Source organism: Lethenteron reissneri, chromosome 9 (genome assembly GCF_015708825.2).
Source record: "Lethenteron reissneri isolate LAM-NWPU_2019-01 chromosome 9, ASM1570882v1, whole genome shotgun sequence".
Taxonomy (NCBI): domain Eukaryota; kingdom Metazoa; phylum Chordata; class Hyperoartia; order Petromyzontiformes; family Petromyzontidae; genus Lethenteron; species Lethenteron reissneri.
Genome location: NC_083787.1, coordinates 8,917,407 through 8,942,566, shown reverse-complemented (window position 1 = coordinate 8,942,566; position 25,160 = coordinate 8,917,407). Strand labels below are relative to the sequence as shown.

Sequence of the window (25,160 nt, the reverse complement as noted above, 5' to 3'; positions counted from 1 at the left end):
CTAGCGTCATCAGGCGACAGACAGATTTGTGGAAAAGTCTAACTGTTTTGTTCCTTGTATATTAGAGGCGTAGATGTGGTGACCACACTTATTGCGCTCTTGCGCAATAAGTGGGATGCGGGGGGTTAATGAATCACATCCTACTCAGATTGTAAATGTCGTGGCTTGGCTCTCCTACACACCGGTGTGCTGTACTAGTGACGAATTGGCACGTTCTGTTTACGTGACAACCCTTACTATTCTTTCATTGGTTCTTTCGGTAAAGTCACGTATAAAGATAAAATAATAAATTAAATAATAGCATACTACGACGTTTCGATTGCAACACAAGCAATCATCATCAGGTATAAAATAAATAGCAAAAAAAATGTAACCAGAAAACTATAGACAGACATATAAGCAGACAGACAACATAAAGATACACAGAGAGAGAACACGTATCGGCACGAAGAGAGAGGTCGTCTCTGTGACGGGGGCTTAAATATAGAGAGGGGGCGGGGGCGGAGAGAGGGAGGGGGCAGAGAAAAAATTAGAATGTCAATGATGTCTGTCTGCTTATATGTCTGTCTATAGTTTTCTGGTTCGATTTTTGTTGCTATTTTATTTATACCTGATGATGATTGCTTGTGTTGCAATCGAAACGTCGTAGTATGCTATTATTTAATTTATTATTTTATCTTTATACCTGACTTTACCGAAAGAACCAAAGAATAATTCCTGCAGTCACGAAAGCTCCAAAATTAAGATTCAACCCTGACTAGTTGGCGATGTCGGGTGGTGTCGGGTTTTAATTACATATTTATTTATTTACGCGATCTAACCCAAAATAAGTAATATTTTTTTAAACTTTTTAAAACACGCTTTAATGAAATGTACCGTACTAGTAATGGAACAACTCCACGACTCCAGGAAGTGGCCCCGAAGGTTGCCATAACGTAAGGGGCCGTGGTGATTTACAGCCAACGTCAGTTGAGCGTGGACAATTAGACCCAAGCCGAAACATAACATATAAAAATGAATGTTTAAATTTTTTATGATAGAATATAGTATTGTCATCAGTATGACATAAGTATACAAAGTTTGCAGTCGATACCACATAGGGAAGTGGGTAAAAGTTGCGTTACAAGATTTGAGGATACAACAGAGTGAGTTAATCAAAAGCGTGTAAAAAACCTCTTATCGATATTGGTCGCGAAAGCCTACGTGCTAAATCGACACTACATTTCACGACATGACGATACGCCCAATATCAGTTCCCCTTCACGTTGTACTGGCGGTGTCTCTTGCCCTATTGCGCTTTGCTGCCGTGCTCGTACTGGACACATACATCAGCAGAGCCGTACGACCTTCTTCAATACATCTGTCCCTCCACGTCGTCATCATCATCATCACGACGCTAATTTACTCAGGCAAGACTCACTGAGTCTCAAGACTGTCTCAGGAGGGTCTTGCCAAGTTTAGTCGTTAGAGAATGGGTAATCCCAGTTGAGTAATTTTCTGATAATCTTTCAACGTTGCGATATTTTGACCAATAACAGTTATATTGCGTGCTATGTTTCTACGTATGTAGCGATGTTGAACTTATTTCTGAGGTGCGAATGGAAGGATATTTTCCACGGAAAAGCGGATATAACTTACAAACACAAGGTATATAAAACAAACCTAGGCATAAATAAACACGTAGATACAAAAGCCGTTAGCCACGAAGTGGCGGTGACGTCAGCGCGGCGCTTGTACCAGACTACGTGCACCTTGAGGATATGTGAAGTGTCGAAGGATCTCTGGAAGGAGGTCACGGGACATACCCAGGTGCGATGGGTTGATTGAGATGACTGACAGCTTTGCGCAGCAGAATACATAGGTACGACATGCGCAAATACACATTCAGTACACAAACGACAATAATGGCTTACCTAGGTAGGTTTGCCAAAATTGGCGTGTAAGCACACCGCCTGTATTCTAACACTTTGTATGCAGGACTGGCCGATTGCGCAGATTCCATTTGTGGAACTTTCACCACACTGGTGCTGCATGACAGCCATTTCACTAAAACACGGGATGGTGACTAATAGATTTAACAACACACAAAGGTGCACAGCATTGCATGTGTAGTGACAGAGCGGTGGACAGTGAGCGCCGACGCCGTCGACCATATACACGGTGTGTGTGCCGGCAAGGCAGAGGAACTGGGGCAAGGGTCACGTAAGACCTCATCGGGAGGCCCCTGGAACCCTCTCGTAGGTTCGAGAAGGGAGGCGGGGCCAGGGTGGAGCCAGGCCGCGCCGAGTAGAATAAAAGCAGCGGAGAGCGAGAGCTCCGGGCTGCCGGTTTGGGGAGTGGACTCGTCTCGTCGTCGTTGTCATCTTCGCCGCCTTCGTCATTGCCGCCTTCGCCCGATCATTGCGCGGCCGGACAGTCGTTGGCCGTCTCGGTCGACGCAGTCGGTGCAACGCGGTCAGGGTTGTGTCTAGGCCATGCTGTACGTCAACGTTGTCGAGAAGGGAGGCCGGAGTTGGTGTGACGGAAATAAAGAGAGGTGCCTCCTGCAACTACCTCGTCTCTGACTGAGTGTGTGCGTGACACACACACACCGAGGACACGATACATGTATAACAGCTTACAGCCTTACCCAAACCACCAGCAGAAAAGAACTGGAAGTGTGGCCATTTAGTCGTTCAGAACTCAAAAAGTTGAGAAATCGTGGCGATCCCAACCAACAGGTCGTGACGAATCGCGGAGGAGATGGCAGAGCATTATCACCGATTGCACGTGTGAGTACAGAACGAGTTTCCTTCCCACATTGCAAAAGTTACGTGTAAAGGACATGGAAAAATTACAACACAATACCGATCTGACTCAAGTCCCTAAGCTTCAGTGTGGCTTTCATGGGAAAAGGAGCATGATTAATTATTATGGAACTTGGGAACGTGGGGTTTCCACCACTTGTTAGGGAGTGCCGATGGAGATGAGCACTGCCCAAAGTTCATGCAATGTTTGACTTCCAATCGCTGGATCCAGTTCATTTTGCTTTATTTTCACATGCTCGTAGATCGTACACAATTCATAACCTGTAAACGGAAATCAATATTTTAAAAAATACATGCAAATGTGGAGTGCACAACGTGTGTATTGTGAGGAATACGGTGTGTAAAACATGCTGAACCCACTGTGCGGTCTCGTCTCCGCTGTCTCTCACCCTCGCATTTCTACGCCCACGAGCGCCTGTCCCACTCTGCCCGCTCTCTCCCCACTCTCTCGCTCATCCGCCCGTTCTCTGGTTCCTCCCGCTATCTCTCTTCCTCTCGCTCCAACGCCAACTCTACTCTCCCACTATTCTACCACCTCTCCTCCTTATCCTCCTCCTCAGCCCTTCCCCTCGCCTCCGCCACCGTGGCTGTGCCCGAATGCCTCTCTGTGTTCACATCCCTAATCGTCTTATTGTTCGCGACATAGCTCTTCTGCGGTAGCTCCCCGCCCCTCTCTCTTTAATACGCTTATCTTTCCAATTCCGACCCTGGTAACGGTCTCCCCCATGTGCTCCCCGCCTCTCCTATCGTTCGCTACACTCATTTGCCTTGAGGCTTACACGAAGGACAAAGTCAAAGAACTCCCTCGTATGCCGTGCCAGCCTTCATAGGCGTTCGCTGACAGCACTTGCTCCTACAGTCTGTTAAGGCTATAAGGGGGGTGTTTGTCTTTGCACCTTATACACACGGATGTTAAGGTTAATGTAATGCTACGTGTTCCCATGGACATTGCATAATGCAGCGTTGCGCAATGTCCAGGAAAATTGGCTAATGTGTAGTGACTGTGCTTGTCACTGTATGGTGCCGGGGCTTGCGAAGCCACGGCCGGTAATGTGTTGTCATTACGGGCAGCCTGGGTTACAGGATGTATTACCAGCCCTAGCGGGGCTTGGGTGAGCGCCAGAGGTCGCAAACGGGTTTTGATTCCTTACCCGTACCCGGCCGCACCAGGGTCGCAATCGGGTACCCGTACCCTACCCGATACCCGGCTACCCGTACCCGGCCGGGTATCGGGTACCCGATTGCGACCTCTGGGATGAAGCCATGTTGCAGGCGCGGGTGGGTTGATTCTAGGAACTTTAATTGTGAGAAGAGACAAGACGTTGGGAAATGAGTGACAAACGGTTACTCACCAGTGACTCACGGCCTACCCGTACCCGGCCGCACCAGGGTCGCAAACGGGTACCCGTACCCGGTCGGGTATCGAGTAGGGTACGGGTATTGGGTACCCGATTGCGACCTCTGGTGAGCGCTGGTTAGTGCGGAAGCACCGCGAGCAGCGTGCGGTGCAGGCTCCCGGTGAGGGAGCGGTTGACCTGCTGTCACGTGACCGGATGATATTGGAGAGGGGCCAACGGTGGACGGAGGCCGTGGGGCGGTCACGTGGTGCAAAGGAGCTCTCGGGAACCTTCAAGAAGGAGCTCGAGAGACCTGGAAAGTGGGCGGGGCGAAGGGTGGAGCCAGCCCCAGCCCGGGGGCATATAATGATGGCCCCGTGAGTAGTTCGAGGTTCTTCTTGTGCTGGTGTTACGAAGATCCACGTCGGGGAGAAGAAGCCTCTAGCCACGCGGTCCGGGACCCCGTTTGTGGTCCGGACCGGGATAGCGAACCGTGTCTAGTTCTGCCGTAGTGTGGTTAGATGGGCATTCGAGAACCGAGTGTAGATCGTGTGATGTTGCGTGTTCATGTGTAATAAATAGTGTTGCTCCCAAGATAACGTCTGTGACTCAGTTGGACTCACTACAAATGTATGGGACACAGCAGACTCCCCTGCTGATTTGTACACTAACCGTGTCGTTGATAAACACGTTTGGATAGCAGGACGTTTTCTCTGTTATTTGTTGTTTTACATGTGTGATATGAGAGTTCTGTGTACAACAGGCCTTGCCAATATGACACACGCTGCACTTTTCCAGCAGTTGCTCTGATGCACACAGAACAACTAATTTGCATTTGGTAACCTTTACTTATGGCCAAGAGCCCCGATGAGATCAAATATGTATTGTTCAAGGGAGACCTGTGGGTGCAGGTCAAGCACCGTTAGCTGTGTTAGTAAATGGCGGCTTGCCATCCTTTTCCACTTCCATGTGGCGATGGCTCTTTCCGAGCTCTCTCCGAGCTTACATTCACAAGCATCTCTAAACCTTTGTAAACAGCTCTTTGATTGGTGTAGACCTACTGCAGGTTACGGAGACCTCTCATACACTAACATTAGCTGCCCCGCCCATCTCTAAACCTTTATAAACAGCCTGCCTCAGCAGCGTTCCCCCTCTTCTTTCACCTGATGACGATTTCTTGTGTTGCGATCGAAACGTCGTGATATTGTTATTATTTTTAAAATATTTTTTTTCTATCTACGTTGCTTTACCGAAATACCCAAAGAATGTGAGAAAATCAGATTGAAAAAATTTGGTGAAAAAATAATATGTCGTGGTACCTCCACATGATCACTTCCTACTGACCCGTGGCAAGAGGTCAGGAGCTCCATCCCTCTCGTAAATCCCCGGTGTCCAGTCTCCCATATCTCCTGGAGAAGCTTAGATTGTTCTCACCTAAGGCCATTTATCTGCTCAATTTGAAAATATATAACTGGTGATCAAAAAATGCTGGGTTATAGGCTACATTTGGAGGTATAAATCACCCACTCCATCCAACACGTATGCAGGACCATTGAGCGCAAAGATTTATCTCAAGACAATTGGCCACCGACGCCAAGGCCTGTCATCATAGTCCAAGTCTTTCACCACAACGTCGTTCTGCATTGACGTGTTGTTTTGAATCTTCTGGTATATTTACAAAAAACCCTCATGCACTGGAGTGCTACGTTTGCTGCTTGTGTAGAGGTGTAATTGTGTATGGGCGCGGATGGCTAACAAACACAAGGGGCGTGGTTAGGGCCGTACACAGAGGAGGTGCTCACACCGACGTCCGCACCTGCATCCCCCACGGGCCCCTCCTGGGGGCCGAGTACTATAAAAGGTGGTGAGCCGGAGGGCTCGAGGTCGAGTATTAGCTTAAACCAGCGAAGACTGAAGACCAGCTAGAATAGGCCCCGGAGCTCCCCTGGCTCGCTGTCCTTGTCAGGGCCGACCAGGGCAAGCCGGTGGCGTGGCCCCGAGAGCCCAGACTGACGTTCTTATAAGAGCCGGTCTGGAGACTCAGGGTGCCGGGATCCCAGCTTGACCAGGGCTGGGATAGGTAGCCTCCCCTAGCTCCGTAGTGGAGGACTCGGGCGTAGGTTAGCGGGGTTAGATGTTGTGTCTCCCTGTTAGACGAGTGAAGGGGACGATACCCCTTTAAGTACTATGTGTACCCGTTACTGTGCACAAGTTGGTGTTAATAAATAAGTGTGCCTCCGACCCCGTCGTCAAAGCCTCCTGAATACTTACTACATCTGGGGTCAGAAGTGAACGTTCAACGATGGACACACGAGGGACGACACGTACCAGGGAGTCGGAGATGGAGGACACCTCGGCCGAATCGGCACCAGAGATGGCCGAGGTCGGATCGGAGCAGCCGGGGCCGAGTACACCCGCGCTGCTACGACAGGAAGGGGGGGATGCATCGGCCGAGGGACTTCGGCTGGCTCACTCCCGCCTGGCGGAGCTGCTCTACGCTGCGGCCGCCACGTTGGAGGAGATCACGCGGCTAGGGGCTGGAGGGGCTGCGCGGGACGACGACGGCAGCCGACGCGCGGCGACATTTCCCGCCACCCCGACGCGGCTCGCGGTTAAATTTCCCGCCATCACTACAGTGGGAGCAGAGGGCGGGGCCGGCCCGCATCAGGTGACTGCTGAGGGCCAAGCACAAGCCGTGACATCATCAACACCGGCCAGCGCGTCAACAACGGAGCGACCGGCGATGCCATGCTCGCAGCCCGCCCACACTGTAACGTCTGCTGGGAACGACGGAGCGCGATCCGCAGCCACGGACGTCGCGTTACAGCAGCGACTGCCGCCTCTCAAAGAATTTGTGGGCGCGGACGGGGACTGGGGCGGCTTCAAAAGACGGTTCATCGCTCATCAGGAGATGGCGAACTGGACGGACGCCGAAGCACTACGCGCGCTGCCGGCGATGCTGGACAACGACGCCCTGGCTACCCTCACCTCGGCGCCTAAGGAAAAGCGCGCCACGCTGCACTTGGCGCTGCAGCTGCTGTCAGCTGTCTACGGCCCGCCTTCGGACTGCAGGCAGCTGTTCCACGATCGTCATCGGGGCGCCAACGAATCGCCTCTGGCCTTCCGGATGGCTCTCCTGGCCCTGGCGAAGGCAGCCTTCCCGCGGATGGACGAGGAGGGAGTGGACGCTATGGTGGCTGAAAAGCTGCTGCTACTCGCGGACGAGCTGGACGTCGCCGTCTTGGCTCAAGACGACGCAGAGATGTCTTCCTTGCTGGTCGCGCGCCACATCCACGGGGGCTTGCGGTCCCTGCGTCGCAAGGCCGCCAAAGGGGTGGCCGGCCATGCCATGGCGGCCACCACCCTCCCATCGGAGGAGGTCTGCGGGGTGGAGCGGCGGGGGGAATGGAGATCGGCGGCACCACAGGCTCGGAACGGACCGAGCCGCCAGGAGCAGCCCAGGCCATCTGGGGCGCTCACACGCTGCTACAACTGTGGCCTTCAAGGCCACGTTGCTTCAGGATGCCGGGCTCCCCGTCAGCGCGGGGCGACACCTCGTCAGGACGCCGCGCCGTCTCCACCCAAGCTCCAGCAGAGAAATACGGCGAGTCGTGGCACCTCACACGTTTGGCCCATGCACACATCCGACACACACTCACGCGCTGAACCGAACAAGGCTCGCAAATCGACGGCCGTTGCGTCCGATTGTTCTGAAATGCGGCGAGCGCTCCCAACCGGGTCAGTGGTCGGAGCTCGCCCATCGTGTCGTTGCAGCGTCGGTGGGATCGTCGGTCGTGGTCGGTCATATTGATGGGGTAGAGGTGCGGATTTTAATTGACACAGGAGCGTCGGCGACCATTATATCTGATTTGATTTATAACATCCTTCCCGTTCAAAGTCGTCCCTTGCTCCCCGTTGACGTGCCATGCTATGCTGCTAACGGGGGCTCGCTAGGCATCATTGGGCAAATCCGCGCCAAAATTTGCATTGGAGACATTAAATTATCCGGCCCTGTTTTGGTTTCCTCCTCACTGGCGGTTCCGTGCCTGTTGGGGACGGATTTCTTGGCCAAAATGACCATTCGTATCTTGATCGACCAGGGGTGCATCGAGCTCCCGTCGGGCCGACGTGTAACGTTTTTGTCTTCCCCCGCCACGGAGCGTCGGGCGTTTGCGACCGTGCAGGCGCTCGTGGCAAAAACTGTGCGCGTACCCCCGGGGGCTCAGATGCTCGTCCCTCTTAGGTTGCGTCGGCCGTTTGCTGAGGGGGTTGCGGATCGGGGGGTCTTGTTGGAACCATCTCGGGCCGGGGTCAATGGACCCGATTTGCTAGCGGCTCAGACCATGGTGAAAGAGGATGGGGACCCCTTCATTGCAGTCCTTAATGTAGGATCGCGAATGGCCGTGGTTCCTCAAGGGACCGTGCTTGCACACGCAATGCCGGCATCCTATGAGGAACCACTCGTGGGTCAGGTAACCACCGATCCTCCGTCGCGACCGCATTCAGACTGTGATGATGGATGGCTGGATGTGCTTTGCGCGGGATCAGTGGACCTGTCCGACTCGCAGCGTGCGCAGCTGCGAGTTCTCCTGAAAGAATTTGCCGACGTTTTTAGTCAACACAAATTTGATATTGGTTGTACTAAATTGCTGCGACACCATATTGACACGGGTGACAGCGCGCCAATCCTCCAAAATCCCTTTCGGCTGAGTCCCGCCGAAAAGGATCATGTCAAATCGGCCGTTGATGACATGCTAGCCGCCGATATAATTTCCCCTTCCAACAGCCCGTGGGGCGCGCCGATCGTTTTTTCTTCCTGTTTCCTGTTGTTGTTGTTATGGTTGTCATTGTTCTTGTTAAAATTACGCGAGGCACACACGGTTTTGGGGAGGGATGCACCTTTATTCTGATTTTGTTGCAGCCGGGGACAGCTGCGAGCTGTACAGGGGGGGGGGGTGATGTAGAGGTGTAATTGTGTATGGGCGCGGATGGCTAACAAACACAAGGGGCGTGGTTAGGGCCGTACACAGAGGACGTGCTCACACCGACGTCCACACCTGCATCCCCCACGGGCCCCTCCTGGGGGCCGAGTACTATAAAAGGTGGTGAGCCGGAGGGCTCGAGGTCGAGTATTAGCTTAAACCAGCGAAGACTGAAGACCAGCTAGAATAGGCCCCGGAGCTCCCCTGGCTCGCTGTCCTTGTCAGGGCCGACCAGGGCAAGCCGGTGGCGTGGCCCCGAGAGCCCAGACTGACGTTCTTATAAGAGCCGGTCTGGAGACTCAGGGTGCCGGGATCCCAGCTTGACCAGGGCTGGGATAGGTAGCCTCCCCTAGCTCCGTAGTGGAGGACTCGGGCGTAGGTTAGCGGGGTTAGATGTTGTGTCTCCCTGTTAGACGAGTGAAGGGGACGATACCCCTTTAAGTACTGTGTGTACCCGTTATTGTGCACAAGTTGGTGTTAATAAATAAGTGTGCTTCCGACCCCGTCGTCAAAGCCTCCTGAATACTTACTACACTTGCGTTGCGAAAATCAGCAACAGAATTAACGGAGTTTTTAATTATTACGAGAATACCATGCATCGATGTAACAGATGGATTTTTGCACTAACAATGGGACCACAACCGTATAATTTATAATTCGAGGAAATCACACAAAGATATATTTATTTATTTACAACAACAATGTGAGTTTCGTTAACAAGATCACAGCCAAACAAATATGTGGCAGTTTTCAAAAGATGGCTTTATGGCAAACAAGAGCAATCCAGGTAAGTTATACAAATTACAGTCAGCTCTATACAGTTACTGTTAATGATATGTAGTGTTGTTCAACATTAACGCTCAGTCAACCAGCTAGCTGATTCCATGGGGCTGGCATTAAGCACATTGCAGAATAAGTATTTGAAAGCGGCTGACTCAGGGGTAAGCACTTGAACAGAAGCCTGAAAGAACTACTGTGGGAATTAGAGGCTGCTCATGTTCACTGTCAACAGCATGGTTAGGAACAGTGGAAGCCCAAACCCACATCGTGTGAAGCATTCATTGAAAAACTATGGTTGTTCTGAGTGAGTTATGGGACGTAGTTTAATTGTTTGCAAAGCAATTTTACTTTAATCACGTCATATAGATACAATTGTGTAATATTCTCATAACATGTGGTGCAGTGCTTTGCCAACTGCACTATGAACCCACAAATCAGTTTGATTCCTAGCCGGTCATTCAAATCCTGGGTCCCACTCCTCACCAACACGCACTGAACGAGCGTGATGTAGTATGGTCAAACAACCCCCTTGAGTGACAGTGCAGGGAGACCTTCATCCAGCAGTGGATTGACAAATGGCTGTAAAGTATTATTATATTTAGAAACAATAAAACCATTCACGAGAACAGCCACACTCCCATGCGATCGAGAAAGTACCAACGTACACTTGAACAGGAGAGTCAGACGAGGTGACACGCGTCTGCCATAGCTATTCACAGAGACAATGGAATATATTTTCCCAAAAATTGTATTGAACAGAAGGCATACACGTAAATGCCATTGTGTTGAGGTCAACACACCATACTGTCCAGGGCCAGTATGGCCATATGGTGAAACGGTGCAATGTGGCACTATCTACATGGCACAGTGATAATATCGTCCAGAAATCACTGTGCTTTGTATTTGTCTCGCTCGTGATTTGATCGCCAATAAAACAGTTACCCCCCTCCCTCCCTCGATATGACAAAGCTCGGCTTGATTCAAATTTTAATTTCTCTCGATTTCACAAGTCATGGCTAGCCCCGTGGATATCGGTTTCTTCGTGGAAGCTGAGAGCAGTGGAACTCGAGAATGAGTAAACATCGGTCGAGAAAATTATAATAATTCTGAAGAAACATGTGGCACCAAATATACACAATGAATAAAACGAGACAGAAGTTGCAGTGTTTGTGAGCTTACTAGAGTGTGTCAGTCCAGCATGAATAAACACAATAATGTACAAATACCAGCAAATGTTCCATTTTGCATATTTCCACATTGTATTCTGCATTGCAAGGTTTAAGCTGTCAAACTTAGTGTCGGATTAATCAAAATAGCCCCGGAAGACGCTCATCTCCAGTAGTGGAAATTCCACATTCCTTTAATGGAGACGAGTCTATCCATGCGAGGACTCCCACCGTTTACTTCCCACAATATGATACTTAATTTACCAATCTTGGAGGAGTGATAGGGTGAGTTGACCCCTCTGATTGTCAAAGAATAAAGATTTTGTTGAAAGGTGAAGTTACAACACACGTGTAATTTTTTACACTGGTGATTTGTGAAAGGAAAATAAATATACAAAACCTGGAATGTTCGCGGTGTTTGATGCTTCTCTAGAAACCTCACTGGTGTGCGCAAGATCGGGGGCACAAACGTCACGCATTTTGTAAGTTTATTCGCGAGTGAGAATGGTCTCAACTTGCGAATGATTCAAATTCTTTGCACAGAGGCTTGGGAAGAGCTCACTACGGTGTGAATACTGATGAGGGTCGTTCTCATGAAACCAGTCGACTTGTGATTCACGATTGGGATTTACAGTTGCTACAGAATTGTAAGATGTACCATAAGACATTTATGTAATGATGTTTAATTGCAAAAACAATGCTTCATCACACTGCTATGGTGGAAGCTACCAAAACAAACATATTTTGGTCAGTAATAAAATATCTATATGGCTTTTTTGTTCAGTCTCGCTTTAGAAATTACGGACGTCTGTTTTATCTTTGTGGGATGAACTGATGAGGTTCATGTATACCTTAATCCCATACAAATTTTAAATTGCAACATCTTTTCAAGCTGGGTTCTCAACCAAGCGTCTGTGGACTCTAAAAGGTAACTGTTATCACCCATAGTGGGTCATTAAAAAACCCAAGCGGTCACCCAGTGTTAGCAGTCGATGAGAAACTACGAAATTGTAATAGTGGAGCTTGCCAAAGCTTGCGTTAAGCTTTGGCAAACTCTGGCGCTTTATGAGAAATCACCCCAGAAATGTGAAATTGCTCAGGATGTTACACGAACCCATCCTGATTTACTATAACTACCCCTATTGCAACCCCACCACTCATTAACCACTGCCGCCTGTTCTCCTATTACCATAACTACGCGACCACGTTTAACAACTCCACTCTCTGACTGAACCACGATCACCTGATGTAAAATGTTATTGTTACAGTTGAACTCTCAGCCATAAAATACAATCACTCTGCACCTCTTTTGAGTCACAGCAACAACAGCAAAAAAAACAAAGATATAAAAGATAATACGGGAAGTGAAACAAACGCGTGAATAGACGTTGATAATAAAAAAAATGCAAATCCTCGTGTTTTCCATTGTGCCCATAAGCCAGACCGTCCTCGTTCATCGTGTGCACTGTTACTCAACGCAGCAGTATCTAATGAATACGAGTATCGGGCCAAACAAGAGAAATATATTAAAATTAGATAGATGCAAGCCAGCCAGACAGTCAAAGCTTGTCTAAATGTGGCATGCAATGCAACGCATAGTTATTGCCTATTGGAGGAAATCAGAGAACCAGGAGCTCCATGCAGATCAGGGGGAGAACACGTTGACTCCACACAGAGAGGTGTCTCCAATCGGAAATTGAACCTAGGGACCTTCTTTCTGTCAGGCACAATTGTTGTCGTCGTCGTCACATCGTGCCACCCTGTCACCCAACGTGAACCCCTTGGCATTCTCTCCGAGCTGTGAAAACGAATGCTGAACAAAACCAATGTGAAGGATGCCATACCCTCATTTTGCGATGATCTAGTTTTACATTTCAGTAAATGTGCCGTGGATAGCTATCAGCGCTCCAGGGGTTGCTTGTGCCACTTGCAATTCCACTGGGAGCTGACAAAAAGAGTAATTTAGTACACAACACACAAGATCATTATTAGGGTCGCTGGGAACTAAACAGGCAAGCATACACTATGTCGTCTTCACACATCTGTTCTTACCACGTGACCAAAAAAAACGAAAGCATTTTTTTTTTAGATTTGAAGCTTTCGTGACTGCAAGGATTCATATTCTTAGGTTTTTTTTTTACTTTTATTAATTTTAATGTTTTACCTGCGTGACTTTACCGAAAAAAAAAACCTAAGAATATAAAGTATAAAGTATTTTTCACACATCCCATCAGCCACACGGCCTTCTGGGAGTGCATCATTTCAGCAGCATTCGGTTCAACACATCGAGTGCCGCATCAGCAGTCAGGCTTTTTTTTGACCAATGCTACCGAAGTGCCACGCGTTTATTGCCACGGATCGTTTAGGAATGATTGCCAGTGCAGTCGACACGTACGCCAATGGTTCCCCAGGCTTTGAAGCTCCGCAGAGCGTGGTGGGGTCGGGGAGGCGTGAGACACCACGACCCCACGCACCACGGGGCGACAGGGAAGTTCACGTTGTATTGTGTCAGGTGAAAACTCATTTACAAGAGTGACGTGGGAAACAAACATCACAAAAGCAACGCAAATATGACAACATCTGAACAAAAACAGCTGATTCACACGAAGAGGAACTGAAAATATTGCAAACGTAATTCCAGGTCGGACACATCATACATCACAAAACTAAGCTCCAGAAACGTTAAACATTGGGTGACGAATGCGTATTAATGTATAAACACACAATGGTGTGTGTAACATGCGATTGCAAGGGAAGTTGCCATGAAGAATCAACAGTTCAGCAGCCAATGTTGATGTGGATGTGAGAGAAACCGTGAGGCGATGGGAATCCAGGTGTTTGGAGCATTAACGGAGACTGAGCAAAAACCGCGTGGGGATTTTTGTGCTCGGTACAATGCCCTTTAGTGCTGTGGCGCGTCTAAGATTTGATGATTTTGATCCTAAATATACACATTGGATAGGTAAGGGACTGAGTTGTGTGTGTATGCATTACCGATTAACTTGGTCCAATGAGTCTCCCTGCTCGTTGAAGGAGGAGGTGATAACCTGGCTTGGAGTAACCAGCGCAGTGATGTTTAACACGAGGGCTTTCGCGACTAATATCATCCATAACAGAGGTTTTTGGGTTAGATCGCGCAAATATATAAATGTGTTGTTAAAACCCGCCACCACCCAACACAGCCAACGAGTAAGGGTTGTCACATAAACAGAATGTGCCAATTCGTCACTAGTACAGCACACCGGTGTGTTGGAGAGCCAAGCCACAACATTTACAATGAGTACGTTTCGCCAGTAATTACAACTAGCTTCATCAGGCGACAGCCAGATTTGTGAATATAGAGGCGTAGATGTGTTCACCACGCTTCTGCGATCTTGCACAATGTGGGGGGGGGGGGATTACTGAGGTAACGTACATTATGCATGTGCATGATGCGAGCCCTTTGAACTTGTCCTTCCTGTCTATTGTGTTTATTAAAATAGCCCTACCAACGGTAATCCCTATTGAAGTACGCTGCCTTTTGTAGGCATGCATACAAAAGGCATATAAGGAAACGAAACAGTAAGACTTCTCCACAAATCTGGCTGTCGCCTGATGAAGCTAGTTGTAATTACTGGCGAAACGTCGTACTCAGATTGTAAATGTTGTAGCTTGGCTCTCCAACACATCGGTGTGCTGTACTCGTGACGAATTGCCACGTTCTGTTTACGTGACAACCCTTACTAGTTGGCTGTGTCGGGTGATGGCGGGTTTTAACGACATATTTATATATTTACGCGATCAAACCCAAAAACCTCTGTTATGGATCGCAGTGATGGGTGTAAGATAAAATTCAAGGCGAAATGAAAGATAAGATTTAGCAAATTGACAGGTTGATTTGTATATGATATCAGGATAGGCACAAATGTTTCCACGTACAGAATGACAAACGTGATTTGTTCCTATCGAGAAAGTCCCCATCTTAATTCTTACATTTTTATTCACATTTTCAACGTGAGATTTCACGTTGGGATAGAGTCGAGTCCGTTGCCAAGTTAAGAAACGTGTTCGATGGTTGTGCTGCATGCAGAGAGTGGCTATGGACAAAGTGCATTGACTCCGAGCTGCAGTAGAGTTCGAGTTAGGGCTCATAAAGTTAACATATTCGGTTTTATTTGCCCGTAGGTGGAGTTTCAAAGTAATTACGATTATATGAAACGTTCTAAAGTCATTTTGGGACAGCTCCAGTCATTGACAAGTGGCCATTTTGAATGAGATAAAAACGAACTTGACACATTTTATATCTTGAGAGAAAAAAAACGATATTATATGCGACGTTTCAGGCAATGGCCTTTCTTCACAACACATAGAGAGGCCAGTAAGGTGGAATGTGTTCGTGCACTAATGCAAACCAAAATCACTTTTTAAAATCTTTTTATTTATTACCGTAGCTTATGTGAGTTCATAAAAAAAGAAAGAAGAAACGGCTTTACCCTTTCTGGAAATAATACAGGAGGCATTTAGATGTTGCAACAACAAATAGACACAAACCACGAGGCATAACGTTTGCATTAACCACACAAACTTGTAGTAAAAACATGCAAACAAACGTGCTTTGATAATAATGTATGCATTGTCCTTGAAACTGATTGGCTTATACCAAGGTCATGGCTTTGTCTCACCGGTGCTGGAGACCAAAGAACGCCAGAAGGAGAACAGCACAAGGGCTGTTCGCCTTTTTGGTCCTGGGCCTCCCCTAGGTCGACTCAGCCTCAAATATCCCCACTACAGAGACAAAGACGGCCGGGTGTGGTGTTGGCCACCCACCCCCTCGTGTGCTGTGCTGGCTTTCATAGGTGCTCGCTTTGTGTTTGGCGCAGTAGTTAACGCAACGTGCTACAAACCTGCCCACCTGGGTTGACCCCTCACCAAGGATGTCAATAAGAAGTTGTATTTGAATCTATTGTAGCGCTCCCCGAGGTCAACACACCTTTATTACGTACTTGTGTGGCGTGCAAACATGAACACAAGGGAATAAAGGCCATGCAGGTGTGATGTTTGCAACAACAAAGTACGTGTCATGCCTGCATGAATATGGTCGTTGAGAACAGCACTTACATTTCGGTCTACGTGTCATTGTGTTGCCATATATCTCCATTTCTCTGCCCATGTCTCTCACAATGTCCGTGTCGTTGGCCGCCGCTGTCTTTGTGTCTATTTTATCTTGAATGAAATAATAAGTAAGATTTAAAACTACTTTTTAAAAAACACACTTTAATGAAATGTACCGTACGAGTAATGGCAGAACTCCGCCACTCCAGAAGTGGCCCCGTCAGTTGAGTGTGGACAATTAGACCCAAGCCGAAACATAACATATAAAAAAGATTGTTAAAAACATTTTTAATGATGTAAAATAGTATTGTCATCAGTATGACATAAGTATACCAAGTTTGCAGTCGATACCACATTGGGAAGTGGGTTAAAATTGAGTTACAAGATTTGAGGATACAACAGACAGAGTTAATAAAAAGCGTCTAAAAGAATGTTTTAAAATATATATTTTTTCATTTTTTATGATAGAATATAGTATTGTCATCAGTATGACATAAATATACCAAGTTTGCAGTCGATAGCACATTGGGAAGTGGGTAAAAATTGAGTTGCAAGATTTGAGGATACGACTACAGACAGAGCAGAAGTCGCTAACGGGTTTTGATTCCTTACCCGTACCCGGCCGCACCAGGGTCGCAAATGGACTCTGAAGGAGAAATGGGTACCCATACCCGGCCGGGTACCGTACTCTACCCGTACCCTACCCGAAATGAGTGACAAGCGGCTACTCACCAGTGACTCACGGCCTACCCGCACCCGGGTATCGGGTAGGGTACGGGTATCGGGTACGCGGTTGCGACCTCTGAGACAGAGTGAGTTAAATAAAAGCGTGTAGTAGTAATAATATACAAAGAAAAAAGGGCTTTATGACCCTTGTCGGCAAGGTTCATCCTATAATCTTTTCATCATCTTGATACCGGCAAAAAAGGGGCCCTTGTATTTGTCCACGTTTGCTTCTCTGTTTCAGGGTGTGTTTCTGTGCCTGTTTATCCGTATTTTATGCTGCTCATTTCTTGTTTGTCTGCGATTCACAGTGTGAGTGTCTTTATCACAGCCCTGGTAAGGACTAAAAGAGAGCAGAGATGACACCAAGGGTATAGACTGATTGAGCATATAGATTTTACTATAATTTATATTTCTGTACTATGACTTTATGAACATATATTTTACCCCAATAAGAAGAGTGCAGCTCTTACCACTTTAATAGTGCTTCATTTTTACTGTCTCTTTAAGCAGTGACGTAACGTTTTAGCCTCACTCGGTGATAATTCTAAGAGCTCCGCTGTTTGACAGCCACATTTGTGTGCAATATAACACTTAACTAAACACGCAAATGCCTCAATTACACAATGGAGCTAACACAGTAAAGAAAGTATAAAGTGAGTGTGTTCATATCTGTTCATTAGTTAATCACATTTCTCCTCATTTTCACAATTCCAATTATCCTATTGGTTTAAAATCATTCGAAGAATCGATCCAGAAATCTCATGTAGCAGTACACCCCGTGTGTCAAAGAAAGACTAAGGATGACATCGATCAAAGGTATTTTATCTAAACATTCAAGCGGCCTTTGTATCCTTTACACAGTAAGGGTCACCACTTTGCCGTGTGTTCTCCTTTGAGATTGCTCTGATGCATAAGAGTCAAACCGATGTATTAATTGTCAGAGCTAGAGTTGATCCCAACTCAACGCATGGACACACTTAATACGATGGGTGTTTTGGGGGGCTGCCATTTGTGACCAGGCAGAGACCATTGCTTGGCTCGCTTCCCCCAATGCCATCACAGAGTGCCGTGTGAATTTTATCCCAGGTTCTCGGCAGTCTTTGCTCAGTGCTCTGCTGCCATTTGAGCCACCTGGCCATTTCTCTCTGAGTTTTAAACATGCATAAGACGGAACATCACCGCTGTTAACAATTGCTCTGCTGTACGGAGCCACTGTCACTTGCCTGGGGGCATTGTTTAATGTCAAGCACACACACACACAAAAACCACGCGCACGCACAGGCTTCACCGACACTGTACCGCAGCTCCCTGCCCGAGCGAGCGCTGGCGTGATCACGCTGCGTATGCCAGTGGTGGAAATTGATGGCCCCGTGCCCACGGTGGTGATTCCTGACTCTTACCACAGAAAAAAACCCCCCACAAAGTCGTGATTTTTATTTTATTTTAATTTTACTTTTATTAATTTAAATTTTTACCTACGTGACTTTACCGAAAAATCTAAGAATATGAATCCTTGCAGTCACGAAAGCTTCAAATCTGGAATCTTACTTGTTTCATTGGCTCCAGCGAGACGACAAGTTAAGTCCACCCCAGGCAGTGTGTGAACACGCAACATTGCAATCGTGCGTCAACCACTAGCATACCACATGTATGTATGTTGAACTTATTTCGCAACCGTGCTAATCGGAGGTGCGGAGGAATGACAACGAACTAAACGCAAAAACCATGAACATCTAATCAGAATTACACAGGTATATCACGCGAATGATTACTCCTCTCTACATAGAAATATTGTACAACTTTGAAACGAGAAAAATGATTGAGCTTTATTTTAATGCTCAATCATTTGAGCATTAAAGCCAAGAATCCGAGTGTGTTTTTGTAGTTCTGTGTACAATGTAAATTACTTCACATATTTTACACAAATAGGTACATGCAGTGTTTGCTACTTCGCATTTCAGTAACTGCAATAGCAATGGCGTTCAAGTGTAACATAAATTGCTCATGATACATGATCAGATCCATCATTCACAAACGCTACCGTATAAAATTAACATAGAAAGCAATGTAATACAGAACTGTATAAACCTGATACATAAAACACAATATTTTGTTATCTTGTACGTGAACCTCTGAAATTATATTCTCGTAACATATACAGTAGTTCCTGTACACATATGTTTTTATTTAAGTATGTTTTACTTTAAACACGGTCTCTCGCCAGCGTTTAACACAAACCATTACTTTAGGCAATCATTGAACGAGAACCGGTGCTGAGCTGTCAAATGATGTGAACCTTACTGCCCGTCAACTCACTGAGTATCGGACGCCATCCTCCTCTTTGTAACGATGCAGGGGAAGGTATGAGTGAAAGGAATGCTGACAAACACACTTTTATACAAGAGGCACGAACCATTTGGGGGGGGGGGTCCGCTAAACACAATCCAAGTGCAATGTCAACCAATGCCAAGGCGCCCGCCGGCAGTCAGCACAAAGCTGCCACATCAGCTCGCCCGCCCCCCGGCACTCACAAGGAAGCTCTGTCCTGACGAGTGGCAGTGGAAACAAGCCAGCTCAAGTGAGTCAAACACTGCCAGTACAGCACCTTCTTGAAGCTGTCGATAACACTGTGTAACAAAAACAAATTATTGTTCCTGGGTCGTAAGGTTTATGCCTCAAAAGAACAAAAAATGGCTATTGTTCCCCACACACTTTGCTTTTGTGACCAGGACAGTGATATTTTGAAATGTACCGATTTTCCAGAACATTTCAGATAGATTCAGCCCTCAGTAAACGTGGAGTAACTTCTTGAACATTCTAGAACTTCCCAGTAATATAAATCTATCTATATAAAAGTAAAAATGTGTGTGTGGGTTTGTGGCGAGGTTTGTGTGTGGGTTTGTGTGGTCGCGCGCTTGGCTCTCCATCGGTAGGAATTACGAAAAAAAAATTAGCCAGGTACCACGCCGTAAGCCCTGCCGTGAGCAAGCGCTCTTCCTTTTTCCCATCTGTCAACTTTAAATTACGTTAATTAGCGATTTTGTGCAGTTTGCGTGTATTTATTTATTTATTAATTGCGCACGATCGACCGTTCCAAGTCACACGCGTTCCGTGTCGGTCGGGGTCAGGGGGACATGTTCACACAAAACGCTGACGTTAATTCTTCTAAATGTCATGTGCCCCCCCCACCCACCCCAATGCGTACAGTTACTGCTATATAGTCCCTACATATTCATTATGTTTTATTTGCGATTTTCTGATGCTTTCCTTTAATCTTGATTTGCAGCTTTTGTGACTGCAGGAATCCATACTCTTTTGTTCTTTCGGTAAAGTCACGTAGGTAGAAATAAAATATAACAAATCACGACGTTTCAATCACAACACAAGCAATCTTCATCCACAGCAAGAAAATGCTGAAGTAGGCGTTGCCTACTTTCTTGCTGTGGTTGAAGTTCGCTATCCCAAGAATTTGGCAGGAACCCACTGACCACTCAAGCAATTGCTACTTCTGCATGGTGGACCCTTCCAAACGTCGGACTGGCAAGAATGCACCTGCTATCACGTATCCGGACCTTCCTTCATCCATCGCCCCGGTGCCACACTGCCATGAGCTCCCGTACCCACTCCTCTGGAGAGAGAGCAGCCATCTTTAGAAGAGAGCAGCAAGTCAGAGAGCGAGGAAGACGTTGTAGATCCAGATGACAATTTCAGAGGTGGAGCTGAGGAGAGAAACCCATACTACCCCAACCAAAAAGACCTCAACGACTTGATCAGAGATCTTGGTCTCACCAAGTCCAATGCCGAGCTTTTGACGTCTAGGCTCAAGCAGTGGAACTTGTTGGATGAAAGTGTGCAAGTCGCAGATCAGAGGAAGCATCACCAACCGTTTTGCAGCTTCTTCATCCGTCAAGACGGGCTCTGCTTCTGTCACAATGTGACCAGTCTGTTAGAGGCAGTCGGAATCACATGTAACCAAAATGAGTGGTGCCTCTTCATTGACAACTCATCCAGGATTCTCAAAGCCGTGCTGCTCCATAATGGTAACAAGTACCCGTCTCTTCCCCTGGCTCACTCGGTGCACCTCAAAGAGGATTACAACAGCATCAAGACCTTGCTGGACACCTTGAAGTATGATGAGTACGGCTGGGAGGTAATCGGAGACTTCAAAATTGTGGCATTCCTGATGGGTCTCCAAGGCAGTTTTACCAAGTTTCCCTGCTATCTTTGCCTTTGGGACAGCAGGGACACCAAGGCGCACTACCACAGGCGGGACTGGCCACAGCGGACCGAGTTCTCTGTGGGGAGGAACAACGTCAAGTGGGAGCCACTGGTGGACCCCCAGAAGGTGCTGATGCCACCATTGCCCATAAAATTGGGCCTTATGAAACAATTTGCCAGAGCTGTAGATAAGGAGTCGGCAGCCTTCAAGTACCTTCAAGACTTCTTCCCTAAGCTGTCTGAGGCAAAGGTCAAATCCGGTGTCTTCGTCGGACCACAGATAAAGATCCTGGAGTGCAATGAATTCCCCAAGAAGCCCACTAGTAAGGAGAAAGCAGCTTGGAACACGTTTGTCGCAGTGGTTCGTGGCTTCCTGGGCAATCATAAGGTCGAAAACTATGTGGAGCTGGTTGAGACTGGTGAAGAACTATGGCACAATGGGCTGTAGGATGTCCCTCAAAGTCCATATCCTTGATGCTCATCTTGATCAATTCAAGAACATGGGAGCGTACTCGGAGGAGCAATGCGAGCGGTTCCACCAGGATATACTTGACTTTGAACACTGCTACCAAGGACAGTATAACGATAACATGATGGGAGACTACATTTGGGGGCTGATTCGTGAAAGTGATTTACAGTATAATCGTAAATCTCTAAAAACTACTCATTTCTAAATCTTTTGTAGTAATTTTTGTATTACTTTAGTATAAATACATGTTCATTTTGATTCATATGGTTTTTTCTGACTTTATGGGAACGAAAAGATACACATTCACCCGTTTTCTCATTGAAAATAAGTAAATTTCAAAATATCACTGTCCTGGTCACAAAAGCAAAGTTTGTGGGGAATAATAGCCATCGTTTCTACTTTGTAGGCATAAGCAATGACGAAATAACACTTACTACCCAGGAACAAGAATTGTGTTACATAGTGTAATCAACCACGTGACAAACTTTACCACGCAAGAAAACATTTTTGTTCGTGTCATTGCACTCTGCACTCCGATCACACGTCCGATGAGTACGGTTGGCTACGTACGGCGCGACATAAGTTAAATACACACATGCACTAACGTGAACGAACAACAGGCTTGCCCTCTCACATGCCACACGCAGCCCAGCCACCACCCACAACACATCGATCCCTGTGACAGATCGACAACGTGCGATTCGAATTCTGGCAGGCCACCCTAGTGATTGTTTCGGGTGTATTAAACGTAAAATACCAACGGACGTCTTGCAGCACGGTTGAAGTAAACAAAACAAAAAATCTCAGACATCATTTAGAAACATTCCTCTCGAGTTGTTTTGGTTGCTATACATTTCCACGTAAAAAAGCCACTTCGTTGAGCTATAATTTGTGGCCAGGTCACGTCTGAAAAATAGCTACATAGCTCAGTGGACATTACCTGGTAAAATTTAAAATTAAGCTTAGTTTAGAAACGACTACATGATGCACATCTTCCAAATTCGAAACATAATTACCTGAAAATTACTCAATCGGGATTACACATAGCAACATCGCCCACTGCTATAAAACTACTGCAGATTAGTTATTGGTGAGATGTGGTCTTGTTGATTGATTTTAATGGCCAGATTGCTCCATTACGGTGCAAACTGAGTTTGTATACAACATTCCAAATCCAAACAACCCCAGCCTCCTCTGCTTCATTCTCATGGTATCTCGAATTAAACAGTAAAACAAGCCGTGAATGTTCGTGTGTTATTAGTGTACTGTACACATGTCATCGTAAATATATATATGGTTAACACTTATTGAGCGTTAACGACGATATCGAGTGGAGCACTGATCTTCAAAAAAGTAGGTGCCGTACACAGCCACGTAGTTTCATCTCAGGGCTGTTGAATGCATCTTCGGGATCACTATAATTACATTAAAGAAGAGAGCAGGTGGGGGTGGTTTTGGAAAGCTGAACTCTATAAAGAAGCAGAGTAACATAGCAAGAGGAAAGTTTAAAATCTGTGAGTATAATCTGCTATGACAAATGGCCTAGACCGGGAGTTGGGAGCATGTGGTGGCTCTTTAAGGGCTGATTCACGACGTTATCCACATGGATTCCAAAAACATGACTGTGTTATGTTGGTTGCCGACCCGCGGTCTAGACAACATGGACATTGACGAACACAATGAGACGAGATGGACTGTATTGCAATATCGCGCATGATGATGATAGGAATTTTTATCCGTGCGATCGACTTTAATAATAATAATTTTACTCAAAACTCTTCTCACTGGGCTATGAAGGCCAGAGAATTAGAATTTGTATTTATACTGAAGCTCTTTTTTCACAGATGTCTAAGTGTCGCTTAGGTTTTGGCCATGTTTATATAATGAGCAGTTTTGCGAATTGTGTAATTTATAATTTGCGAGAGCGATCTGGGCCACCAATATAACAAAAGCAATGGCATTAAAACGCGGCACCACAATGAAGCAGATATAACTCTGAGAAAAAAAACACCCAAACAAAAATCTGAGCAATGAGAGCAGAAACACAAATTAGGGGTAGAAGATCAACAACATTAACCGCAGACACAATATGCAGTTCCCGTTCAAGGTTGCATTGAGTTTTGAAAACATCGGCAGGCGTTTACGCACTTATGCAATTTATTATTACAGTATATACTTTTTAAATACATTTTAGCTCCTTGCAAACCTTCTCTCTATTTTGCAATACGATAAAAACATTTTATATTTTTTTATTATTTCCCTTCTACGTGACTTTACCGAAAGAACCAAGAATATGAATATTTAAAAAAATTGTTTATTGTTCACTCGCTGACCCCGTGGCCCCCTACTGGACATGTGCACAAAGAGCTTCATAGCTCATCGGATTCCTCCTCCAGGCGGAATACATCACGACCACACGGTACCGTATTCTGATCGTGTAATCCAGGGGTCGGGAACCTTTTTGACTGGGAGAGCCATAAAAGCCAAATATTTCTAAATATATTTCATTGAGAGCCATATAGTATTTTTAACGTATAATAAATTAAATATGTCTTACTTTTAATGCGACTTCTGGTCACGGGACCCGTGACCCGTGAAATTTATCTTCAACACTAATTTCTGTTCACTTTAAAATGACACAGTATTATTAAGCAATATCACAAGTATTTTAAAATCAGTTCCAAACTGATTTTTTTTTCAACTCAAAATTGTCTGGGAGCCATATGCCGTCACCGGAAGAGCCATATATGGCTCGCGAGCCATAGGTTCCCGACCGCTGGTGTAATCTGTTCGCGAAGGGCTCTCAGCGAGCCGGAACGTCCCCTCGGGGGGCTTTAAAGCTCCGCTAATTGAAAGTAAAAACGTTGGAGTCACTTCCAAGTGACGATATTAACCGCGTTACCGGAGCGCTCTGGTCAAAGGCGCCTCATAAGTTAAACATTATATTATAATGCACCTGACGTTAATATATATATGCTCTATTTAACACGTAGGCTTTCGCCACCAATATTATTCATAATCAACGTTTTTGGGTTTAGATCGCGTTATTTATAAATGTGTCACGTTGACAAAAGACAAATAGTTCACTGCTTTAGCCCACCGGTGTGTTGAAGCGTGACAATTGTAAATGTTGTGGTTTCACGCTTCAACACACCGGTGGGCTAAAGCAGTGAACTAATTGTCTTTTGTCAACGTGAGACTTTGTTTGCTGATTGGCCGTGTCGGGTGGTGGAGGGTTACGACACATTTATAAATAACGCGATCTAAACCCAAAAACGTTGATTATGAATATATACTCTATATCAAACGTATAAATTGTAATTTTTTTTGTTACTGAGGAGCTCGGCGTGTGTGTAATATACGCGTAGGGTACTGACTCGTGGTGCCCGATGTTCATCTTCAAATCTCCAAATCCTCCTCACTCCCACTCCCACCACCAATCGGCGTCGAATCCTCACTCCGTCTCCTCCCACGTCCCGCCGCACAGACAGCAAAGCGATGAACGTCGTGGGTTAAGGCGCGGGCGGTCTGGCAGGTCGGCCTCTCACTGCGGCTTGCGACGAGCGATGCTGGAGGAGGATGAG

General features: G+C 46.5%; 1 protein-coding gene across 2 annotated transcripts in view; it reads right to left on the bottom strand.

The window, feature by feature from the left end:
- LOC133339556 (purine nucleoside phosphorylase-like) overlaps positions 1-25,155 on the bottom strand; it is a 42,951-nt gene extending 17,796 nt beyond the window's left edge. The window contains exon 1 of one of the 2 annotated variants that reach the window (XM_061547670.1): positions 24,954-25,155. In XM_061547670.1, coding sequence (XP_061403654.1) covers positions 24,954-24,973 — 20 coding nt within the window. In that variant the 5' untranslated portion in view covers positions 24,974-25,155. Of the gene's footprint in view, positions 1-19,205; positions 19,329-24,953 lie in introns of those variants that run through there. The other variant, XM_061547678.1, reaches the window with a different exon arrangement.
- Positions 25,156-25,160: the final 5 nt, after the last annotated feature.